General features: G+C 46.7%; 1 protein-coding gene across 1 annotated transcript in view; it reads right to left on the reverse strand.

Annotated features, from left to right (window-relative positions):
- Window positions 1-6,823, reverse strand: part of LOC125881988 (uncharacterized) — a 199,308-nt gene extending 192,485 nt beyond the window's left edge. Inside the window, exons 1-4 of the mRNA XM_049565532.1 lie at window positions 6,374-6,823; window positions 5,626-5,757; window positions 5,230-5,361; window positions 4,526-4,833 (exon numbers count right to left, since the gene is read on the reverse strand). Of these exons, the coding sequence (XP_049421489.1) occupies window positions 4,526-4,833; window positions 5,230-5,361; window positions 5,626-5,757; window positions 6,374-6,715 (914 nt within the window). The 5' untranslated portion in view covers window positions 6,716-6,823. The remainder of the gene's footprint in view (window positions 1-4,525; window positions 4,834-5,229; window positions 5,362-5,625; window positions 5,758-6,373) is intronic.
- Window positions 6,824-12,094: the final 5,271 nt, after the last annotated feature.

The raw sequence follows: 12,094 nt of genomic DNA on the forward strand, positions 1-12,094 counted from the left end.
ATCCATACACAATAGAAAAATATCATAGAAAATGCTATAGAAAAATTCTGTACATAAAAATCTGGAGAGGAGCACAGAAAATCCATCTAGGCCTTCAATACCTGACAACAGAAACATAATAATTAGTGGATTAAAACACAAATCCTTAATATTATGAGAATATGTGTCTATTACAAAAGAAAAGAAGAAAATTTGGCCGGCAATAGGGTGAATTCATGATGAAAATAAGTGGATTTACACTGACTTTTTTTGGGTACTTTTTTTGTACATAAAGCGCCAAAGAAAAGGATCAAAATAGAGCTTGTTTATAAAAAAAGGCCCCTCTGCCTTTCTTTGGGCCTACACAGAGAGCCTAAGGTGGAGAGAGCAAACCTCTCTGCCCTTCCATGTGCAAACAAGGAAAGCCTGAGACAGTGATAGCACACCTGTCTGCCCTTCCATGCGCCTACACGGAAAGCCTAAGGCAGGGAGAGCAGCAGCAAAAACCTTCGCGAACAGAACAGAGCAGCATCGATGACAAACAGAAATGACATTGATAAGTCAGACACAACATGAAAAGGAGGAGCTGGGGTGGAGGCAGGTTGCAAAGCAGCTTGCAGAGGAAGCAGCAACAGTAGGCGTGCTTTAAGGAAGGAAGTGTCTTGTAGTATTGAAGAGATAAAACATCTTATTTTACAAAGGTTTTATGAAATCACACAGTTTAAACACGTGAAATGAAAAATTTATTTGACTTCATGCATAAAGAGGGGTGAACAAAATCAACTTAACGTCTTGACTATGAAAACGTAATCTTTTACTGCAGGTAGTAAAAAGTGAATTGTAAATGTGTTTAGTTTGGCTTGTGTTTACATCATACTTATCTTTGCTGTATCATATTTTGCTCCTGCATATGACCTCATTTTCCCCACAGGAATCACTGAGGAGTCATTGTGTCTAACAGCATAAACTGAGCGTTCGCTGTCTCATCCCCAGCTGGCCTCCCTCAGGATGCTGGATGTTGACTCAGAGGCTGTGCTGCTGAATAAACAGTGATCTAATGAACTGACCTTCCTGGTCTATGACCCAATGATTCCTCTCCTGCTCACTCTGTGTCATTTTACACACTTAAGAACTACACCTTGATTAAATGGGCTGAGCTCTGTTTGATCCAACTGGAGCTGACTAGACCTGAGTCGAAGACAAGACAAGAGATATACTGTATGCACCTGTGATGTACCTGATTGAACCAGAAGAGCTTGTTCAATCAGTGTGTGTGACCACCATTTGCCTCACGCAGTGCAGAGTTGATCAGGTTGTTGATTGTGGCCTGTGGAATGTTGGTCCACTCCTCTTCAATGGCTGTGCGAAGTTGCTGGATATTGGCAGGAACTGGAACATGCTGTCGTATACGCCGATCTAGAGCATCCCAAACATGCTCAATGGGTGACATGTCCGGTGAGTATGCTGGCCATGCAAGAACTGGGATGTTTTCAGCTTCCAGGAATTGTGTACAGATCCTTGCAACATGGGGCCGTGCATTATCATGCTGCAACATGAGGTGATGGTCGTGGATGAATGCCACAACAATGGGCCTCAGGATCTCGTCACGGTATCTCTGTGCATTCAAAATGCCATCAATAAAATGCACCTGTGTTCGTTGTCCATAACATACGCCTGCCCATACCATAACCCCACCGCCACCATAGAGATGAGCTTCCCTGAGATGGTTTCTGACAGTTTGTGCAGAAATTCTTTGGTTATGCAAACCGATTGTTGCAGCAGCTGTCCGGGTGGCTGGTCTCAGACGATCTTGGAGATGAACATGCTGGATGTGGAGGTCCTGGGCTGGTGTGGTTACACGTGGTCTACGGTTGTGAGGCCGGTTGGATGTACTGCCAAATTGTCTGAAACGCCTTTGGAAACGGCTTATGGTAGAGCAATGAACATTCAATTCACGGGCAACAGCTCTGGTGGACATTCCTGCAGTCAGCATGCCAATTGCACGCTCCCTCAAAACTTGTGACATCTGTGGCATTGTGCTGTGTGATAAAACTGCACATTTCAGAGTGGCCTTTTATTGTGGCCAGCCTAAGGCACACCTGTGCAATAATCATACTGTCTAATCAGCATCTTGATATGCCACACCTGTGAGGTGGGATGGATTATCTCGGGAAAGGAGAAGTGCTCACTAACACAGATTTAGACAGATTTGTGAATAATATTTGAGGGAAATGGTCTTTTGTGTGTATAGAAAATGTTTTAGATCTTTGAGTTCAGCTCATGAAAAATGGGAGCAAAAACAAAAGTGTTGCGTTTATATTTTTGTTCAGTGTAATAAAACCAACCTGGTCTCACTCCAAAGTCATTGGAAACTGGGGCTTGGTGAGTGACTTCCAGTGTCAGACACTGAGGAACAAAAGCCATCGTTTCACGTCACCATGATATGCAGCCGGTAGCCATAATTGTTTAATGGTGCCCAACAGTATCAGGGGGACACAGCGGGACAACAATGAAATTTATGGGGGTGGAAGTCTAAGAAGGATGGTGGGACGATGGATGAGTCCAACACTCTCTGTTAGATTGTAACGCCAAACCCTGTTATTTTATCCAAAACCCAACCACGTGTGTTTGTTACTGAAGGAAAAACAAAAGTCAATTCCCAGTGTTGTACCGGCGTAGTGTGTTCATTTTGAAAGAGACTGTATGGAACCTGTACATTTCCTGTGAAAACAGAAGTTTATGTTGAAAACAGACAATGCATGTAACAGGCTGAAGTTGACACGGCGTCCCAGAACGTCAACAACCAACACACCCAGGGTACCTTGGACGTCATATGTGGACGTGGAAAGTCCATGACTGGAGTGAGAATGTGTTGATAAAACAGTAACAGATCTCCTTCTTCACCTCAGTTGTACCAGTGACTCGGATCAAATGCCAAGTCTCGTGGTCTTTTTCCTCATGTGGGAGGAAAAGGCCTCAAAACTCTGAATGAAAAACAATGGGCCGAAGTTAAAGGGAAACTTTGCAGATTCTCAACCAGCTCTGTGTCACTGATGGTGCAAACTAGGTCAATGATGACACACTTTGAATCACCTGATAGACCTGTGGGATGGGTAGGGATCTTTGGGCGCTGGCGGCACAGAGGGAACAGCATTCATCTGCACACACTGCCCACACTGTGATGACACAGAGCTAGTTTAAAAAATCAGGAGACTTTCCCTTTAATAGCTCCCCCTCTAATGTTAGGGAAAGGAAGATGAATGGAAAAGGAGAAGGTGTGGGGGTACAACGAGGGCAGGGAGGTGACGGGGGGAGGAGAGAAAAGGAAACCAAAAGCCAAGACAGGAGCAACATCCTGCTTTCATTTCCCCCTCTCTCCTCTCTTTCCATCCCGCCCTCTACATTTTATAAATAATTCAGAGCTCTGCGCCCCCCGGTGTTGTGAAGTGTTTGTTAATGGCCGTGCTAATTGCAATAAACAGGAGTGGTGTTTGAGCCCTCTAACAGGCACAACACTCCTAATTAGGTTGGCTCGGCCTGATGGGACACTGGGACGAGAGAGAAGGAAGAAGGGAGACAAAGAGAGGATGGAGAAGAGGACGGAGTGAGAGAGCAAACAAGGGAGGTCAGACTGAAGGAGGAGAAGGAGAGGGAAAGAGGGAGAATGGAGAGAGAATGTTTCAGGGACAGACACTTGTAGACAAGAGTGACTACAGGAGGAAGAGGGGAATACTGAGGAGAGGAGAGGAAGAGATGTTGATGTTGAAGAGGAGGAGGGGAGGAAGAGAAGAATGCAAAGTAGGAGTCAGAGAAAAAGAAGGAGAGGTGGAGGAGGAGCCAAGGAAAGGTCAGATCATATCTGATCAGAGGTCTGTTCATGGAGGAAGACTGGGCAAGGGGAGGAGGAGGACAGGAAGACAAGCACCCTTTTTTCACTGTCATGCTGGCTTGGCTTTTTGGTTTTGGCACGTCAGGCCAGCGCGGCAGGGATTTGGTCTCGTTACAACAGGGATGCTTGAAGACGGTGCCGTTGATGATGTTTTAAAGCAGTGGGATGATCCATGGCTAACGTCCCTCATTATTTTGCTGCCAGTGTTTTTCCGTCACACCGCAGGGCAGGTAAAAGAAGTTTACCTGTTGGAGGTGAGCTGTTTGCAGAGGTGCAGTAAGAGCCTGTTGTCTGCAGCTCTTCATCAACATCTCACTGTGGCTGTTTCTGATTTTACTCTTCCTCCCTGCTGTATTATTAGACTTTTTTACTGAAGAAAAGCCAAAAACTATGTCCACTGATTCAGTTGGGTTTCATCAGCAGTAACTTAACACAACTCTTGCTCGGCTGAAAGCAAACATGAATCTATGAAATGAACCAGATGAAGAAAGTACAAACAGGATGCAGGAGAGAAACTATCCGCGGAAGGAGGAAACCCACGCTGACACGGGAAGAACATGTGGGAGCACCTGGAGGAAACCCACGCTGACACGGGGAGAACATGTGGGAGCACCTGGAGGAAACCCACGCTGACACAAGGAGAACATGTCAGAGCACCTGGAGGAAACCCACGCTGACACAGGGAGAACATGTGGGAGCACCTGGAGGAAACCCACGCTGACACAGGGAGAACATGTGGGAGCACCTGGAGGAAACCCACGCTGACACAGGGAGAACATGTCAGAGCACCTGGAGGAAACCCACACTGACACGGGGAGAACATGTGGGAGCACCTGGAGGAAACCCACACTGACACGGGGAGAACATGTGGGAGCACCTGGAGGAAACCCACGCTGACACAGGGAGAACATGTGGGAGCACCTGGAGGAAACCCACACTGACACGGGGAGAACATGTGGGAGCACCTGGAGGAAACCCACGCTGACACAGGGAGAACATGTCAGAGCACCTGGAGGAAACCCACACTGACACGGGGAGAACATGTGGGAGCACCTGGAGGAAACCCACGCTGACACGGGGAGAACATGTGGGAGCACCTGGGGGAAACCCACGCTGACACAGGGAGAACATGTCAGAGCACCTGGAGTAAACCCACACTGACACGGGGAGAACATGTGGGAGCACCTGGAGGAAACCCACGCTGACACAGGGAGAACATGTCAGAGCACCTGGAGGAAACCCACACTGACACGGGGAGAACATGTGGGAGCACCTGGAGGAAACCCACGCTGACACAGGGAGAACATGTCAGAGCACCTGGAGGAAACCCACACTGACACAGGGAGAACATGTCAGAGCACCTGGAGGAAACCCACGCTGACACAGGGAGAACATGTCAGAGCACCTGGAGGAAACCCACACTGACACGGGGAGAACATGTCAGAGCACCTGGAGGAAACCCACGCTGACACGGGGAGAACATGTTGGAGCACCTGGAGGAAACCCACGCTGACACGGGGAGAACATGTGGGAGCACCTGGAGGAAACCCACACTGACACAGGGAGAACATGTCAGAGCACCTGGAGGAAACCCACGCTGACACAGGGAGAACATGTCAGAGCACCTGGAGGAAACCCACACTGACACGGGGAGAACATGTGGGAGCACCTGGAGGAAACCCACGCTGACACGGGGAGAACATGTGGGAGCACCTGGAGGAAACCCACGCTGACACGGGGAGAACATGTGGGAGCACCTGGAGGAAACCCACGCTGACACAGGGAGAACATGTGGGAGCACCTGGAGGAAACCCACGCTGACACAGGGAGAACATGTGGGAGCACCTGGAGGAAACCCACGCTGACACAGGGAGAACATGTGGGAGCACCTGGAGGAAACCCACGCTGACACAGGGAGAACATGTCAGAGCACCTGGAGGAAACCCACACTGACACGGGGAGAACATGTGGGAGCACCTGGAGGAAACCCACACTGACACAGGGAGAACATGTGGGAGCACCTGGAGGAAACCCACACTGACACGGGGAGAACATGTGGGAGCACCTGGAGGAAACCCACGCTGACACAGGGAGAACATGTCAGAGCACCTGGAGGAAACCCACACTGACACGGGGAGAACATGTGGGAGCACCTGGAGGAAACCCACGCTGACACGGGGAGAACATGTCCGAGCACCTGGAGGAAACCCACGCTGACACAGGGAGAACATGTCAGAGCACCTGGAGGAAACCCACACTGACACGGGGAGAACATGTGGGAGCACCTGGAGGAAACCCACGCTGACACAGAGAGAACATGTCAGAGCACCTGGAGGAAACCCACACTGACACGGGGAGAACATGTGGGAGCACCTGGAGGAAACCCACGCTGACACAGGGAGAACATGTCAGAGCACCTGGAGGAAACCCACACTGACACGGAGAGAACATGTCAGAGCACCTGGAGGAAACCCACGCTGACACAGGGAGAACATGTCAGAGCACCTGGAGGAAACCCACACTGACACGGGGAGAACATGTGGGAGCACCTGGAGGAAACCCACGCTGACACGGGGAGAACATGTGGGAGCACCTGGAGGAAACCCACGCTGACACGGGGAGAACATGTGGGAGCACCTGGAGGAAACCCACACTGACACAGGGAGAACATGTCAGAGCACCTGGAGGAAACCCACGCTGACACAGGGAGAACATGTCAGAGCACCTGGAGGAAACCCACACTGACACGGGGAGAACATGTGGGAGCACCTGGAGGAAACCCACGCTGACACGGGGAGAACATGTCAGAGCACCTGGAGGAAACCCACACTGACACGGGGAGAACATGTGGGAGCACCTGGAGGAAACCCACGCTGACACAGGGAGAACATGTGGGAGCACCTGGAGGAAACCCACGCTGACACAGGGAGAACATGTGGGAGCACCTGGAGGAAACCCACGCTGACCTTCTTTTATCAATCTAACATACGAGCCAGTGGCGATCCGGGTGCAGAAACTATCTGCAATTGACCAAGACCGATGAACGCGGCCATGTTGGTCTGCGTAAGAGCCATACACACACTTCTTGTGTCTGATCTAGAAACAGTAAAAATGTAATCACCTGGGCTACTAGTATTTAAATGATTACACTGTTGCTGGGTTAATTAATTTCATTGTTTATAATGTTTTCATGATACATTATATAAACATGCTTAGGTTTCTTAGTGTTGTGTTTCAGATGAATCAGAGCCTGAGGTCAGCCTGGAGCCAGTCCCACAGATGAAGATACTGTGAGTGCATAATGTAGGCCTTTATAAAATATTTTCTCAAAGGCTATAGATTTTTAATTAATTCTGTATGTGGCTGCAGGTCCTTAGATGCCAGTCAGAATATGGTGTGATAATAATTCTCCAACTCAGCCAGCTGTTGCTTCACAAGTTGCTTCTCACGTCCACACTAAAAAATACTGAGCTTTGTGTTGAATAACCACACACCCAGTTTTCTGTCATGTGTTGGGTTTGTAAATGAGGGTCAGTGTGTGCTTCACCACAATTTGGTCACTTCTGATCCATAAATCAGTCGTTTTCTGCGCTTTTTCATCAGCTGATGAAACTGTTTGAAAGGGAAGAATGGAACAAGACGAGCAGTCAGAGTGAGGTGACAGGATCTGACTGTGGTGAGAACCAGCACACCTCTGCCTCATCATCAGTGTGGACAACCTGACTGTGTCATTTTGTTGTGTGGAAAGCTACTTGCAGCGCGTGTACAGGATGAGATCACATTTGCTCATGATGGAAAAGCCAATTAGTGATGAGTCATCTCAGCCCACAGGGACAAAGCCTGCAGTCGTGGTTATGACAGGAGTGAAGTCAGTCCACAGGTGGATGGATGGGTTAACAAAACTTCAGACTTTTACACTGGAGACCGCTTTTGTTTCCTGTTTCCAACAAACAGTCAACCCTGGTTCAGTGATGTTGATGGAGTTTCAGTGTCGTGAGTCCCTGCGACCCACAGCTGGTTGTTTGAGGGAAATTCAGTGGGATGTTCCCAGAACTGGTTATCTAGATATCAGGAAACAGCAGCTTAAGTGATGGGAAGCACCTTTGAATGTATGTATGTATGTGAGAAGGCTTGTAGGAGTCTCACATACTTGTGAACTGTTACTGCTTGTTTGTCAAACACATAACACATAAACAAAACAAGATTTCTTTGTCTTTTGCAACATATACGGTATTTATGGTAGGAAATGGTGGCTGTCATTGATTATCTTTTTTTTCAACACAGGGTGCATCCCCTGAACAGTAGCCTAAAGCATCATGGGGTCATCAGCGACACAAGTCTAAACAGTATTGATCAGTGGCAAAATCACATGATCACAATGTTGCATTATCAGGGAGAAACACAGTATGTCTGACTGAAATCGAATTTCTCAAAGTCGGACTAACACACCCAGATCATGTGACTCCTGCATGTGTACAGTCAATCAGACCCAAACTGGCCGAGGCGCTCTGAGCATGCTCCACAGTTTCCGCCCCGGGCTTTGACCCGGAAGTCCAATAGCATTAAATGTGTAAGAGAAGAAGAAGCCGGTAACAACATGGAGAAATCTACATCCAGAGCCGTGACTTTTTGGACGGACCAAATGTACAGAGCTGTAAAGTTGTCCACCATGGTAGCAGTTAGCAGCTAGCTAACCGTAGCTAACTTGTTTGTCCATTGTTTGGTCTGTGACGTAATAGGTCAACAGGAAAAAGGTCCAATACTAACAAGCTGAAAGGGGGCATATCTCCACCTATCGTAGAGGAGTCGCACATACTTGGCTCAATAAATGGATTCCCCTCCCGTGCTTGGATACTGGGACAAGGACAACCGACACATGATGAACAATATGATAACTAGAAAAGCACACAGAGAGCGCAGACCTCCGCCAAGCAGCTTGGATTTCCCGCCATTTTATTATTTTATCTACTTCATTTCAGCTGATCACCACCAATTTTATCATCTGTTCCTTGTCCCATTATCAACCTTTCATGAAAATTTCATCAAAATCCACCCAGAACTTTTTGAATTATTTTGCAGACAAACAAACAGACAAACAGACCAACGCCGGCAAAAACATAACCTCCTTGGCAGAGGTAAAAATACCCAGAACACAAGCTTCACGCTAAGTGGTTTCTGTGACACAAGAAATGCTTTCAAAGTAAGGAAAGTCATGCTACGCCAGTGAATTAAATACAGTCTTAATCTTCATAATGTAGCTTTATCGGTAACAAAAATAATAGTGCGTCCCGCGGACACGTTGATAGTAAGACCGCTGCGTCCTTTCAGATTTTAAAGCTGCTTCCTAAACCTTGTGTACCTTACTGTACTCAGGGCATGTTCGCTGTCCCTAGTGGTTGATATGTGTATGATTTTGAGTGGAGCTCTGAGACCAGGAGTGGTTTCTCTCGTTAATAAGTTCTTCTGTCATATTTACCAATCACCTTTCTTTTTTTAACTGTTGTACTACAAAATCACACCCCACCACCTCCTCATCACCACCATGGTCCTCAGGATGCTCCAGGAGATTCACACTCCTCCTACATGCTCGACATTCAGTCCTACAAAGACCATTTGTCTTTTAAACAATGCACACATGTATACACGTGAAGCACATGCACAAGCTTTCAGAAACACATTTCAGAAGTGTCTGCACTTCTATGCACAAAGCACTGTTACAGACGCTCATACACACAGAAACAGCCAAACACACTGTGTGTTTGACGCGTCCACACAGTGTGCAGCACTCCAGACTAATGATGTCTGAAGGCTTCTCCTGTCTTTTGATGAGCGCTTCGCTCGGCTGTGTTGCAGTGAGTCCGGGCAGGTAGCAACACATGGCTTTTTGTCTGAGTGTTTGAACCCCGACTTTGATGTTTGGCAAACAATGCAGCTTCAAAACTAAAGGTGACACATTAATGCGAGCAGATGAAAAGCTGCAGGGTCCACTTATGCTGAATTCATGTCATCTTGGATTTGCCATAGACACAAAAAAATGTTCACACCAGCTTTATGGTGTGTGGGGTTAGAACCCAATCACAGGGAGGCACACAGAGGACAGTGGATGTTTCAAAGGTGGGTGTCAGTGGCTGGAAAAAGACACTTTTGTACAATCTAATTCTTCTTTATGAACCTCCAGTATTCAAATAATGGCTCAGGCTCAGTAAAGTCAAATAAAAGCCAATTACTAAGATTGCTAAGGGGACGTACACACGCTGCTTTTTTTTGTGCCCTCAAATTCATCATTTTCAATGTAGACACGCGGCAGGTGCACTCAAACAGCAGCGCAATGCCAGAGCGGCACCAAGCCATGTACTGAAGGTTGTATCCTATCTTTGTTTTGTGGCCAAGAAAACTGTCCTCCAGTGACATGAAATATTGTACGTTAAGTTGTCTGTTGTCTTTACTTTGCATTTATAGGCTGTGTCTGAAATAACTCCCTCATTCACTGTTTCCTACAGTACATAAAAAAGACTCAGTAGTTGACTCCATAAACTCTTGTTCCCAGAGTCAGCAGTAAACTGAGAATCCAGACACTTTTGAATCATTGCTATTTTGCGTCAGCACTTGCACGTGTGCTTTACAGAGATGGAGCCCATCCCACCACGCCAAGGGCCCGAGGTGAGATCACATGTGACAGCTGTGTAAAACACTACATCAGTGACACAGCGACGACCCCACACAAGACTAAACCAACACCAGAAACATATACATTATCTGTAGGTGAACTCAGAGTCAGTGGACGATCATGAAAGACATCTGCATCTGACACCAGAGTCCATCTTTGAACAGAGACAATCGTCTTCAGACAGTATCAGACCAGCTTGTTCCGGGTCGTGATTATTGCTATGTGATGTTCAAACTGAGTGAAATATTCAAACACAGGACTCTTTGGGTCTCACTAATGAGCTGTGAACAGAACAAATTTGTGTGTGAACTGTTCACACAAGGAAATGTACATGTTTCGGCATTCATCAATATGTATAGCTCCAATCTTTTCTTTACAAAATTTATACCTGCTTCTGATTGCTTGAAGTGTTTGTGCGTGTGCATGTGCGTTTTTTGGATAATATCAAAGCCAGTTTTGTTTATCTTCTTGGATGCTTCTTACAACAGAGGGTACAGTGTTAACAGCATCACTTACCTCTTTCCAGGCCTTTGATTTACCTGTTCCTGTCAGACCACTACTAACAGAAGAAAATAAAATGTTTCTCTCAACCCCACTTCCCCTAAAAAAACTTCAGTTTCAGTGTCACTCTTTCTTTCTTTTCTCGACGCTCACAGGTCGACAGGATGCACATATCAATCGTAATTATCACCTCTGAATATGGTGGTGTATGCTAACTGCTGACTGGTGGGAGCGTGCTGTCAGTTTATGGTTGATTGGTATTCATGAACATACACACATGCCTACGATCAAATCTGAGCTTCCTGCAGAGTTCATGAATCCGTCATAGGTTTTTAGTACCAAGGTTTTTATGTGCAAATCAACTTGCAGAGACTCTGTGTTTTTATGGCTTCAGAATTCCATCAACAGGAATATTCTAAAAGTCTTGAACATCAGATGCATTTCCCCCAAGTTTTGTCTGAGATATTTGATATCTTAAGACACTTTATTTATAGTAGGACTCACATTAAAGTTCTGGGGGTTTTAAAAATGCTAGGCTACATTAGCAGCACTGACCGTTGATGGGTTAACACAACTGGATCAGATAATGTTGAACATTAAGCACCAGCTGATTCAAAGCTACTCTGGTGTTGAGTACTGGATCATCTGCGCAGGCTGAAAGTGATACAGATCCTTTTCATGACTGTAAAGTTACAAGGACAGAACCATCAGTATCAATGTGTGCATCCTAAGGATTAGGAAAGGGGGAAAAGTCCGGTGTATTGTGACCCATCCCCTACCTCAACCCACCTCCTAATTGACCTATGGCTAAGCCACGCCCCCCTCCACTCACTCAGACAAACTATCAACATTCAGTGCCCGGCGCTATGGCAGGTGTCACAGTACACGACATTTCACAGGAGGCAACTGATGATTTTTGGGGACATAACGATCAGATGTCATTGAGAAGTAACCAAAAGGGCCTAAACTACGCATTGGAGGGATATATTCATCATTTTATTGTTGAGAAGGTCGATGAAAAGCTTAAATTACAAGCCAACATTTACAGGTCACAGTGT

This window comes from Epinephelus fuscoguttatus, linkage group LG21 (genome assembly GCF_011397635.1).
Source record: "Epinephelus fuscoguttatus linkage group LG21, E.fuscoguttatus.final_Chr_v1".
Classification (NCBI taxonomy): domain Eukaryota; kingdom Metazoa; phylum Chordata; class Actinopteri; order Perciformes; family Serranidae; genus Epinephelus; species Epinephelus fuscoguttatus.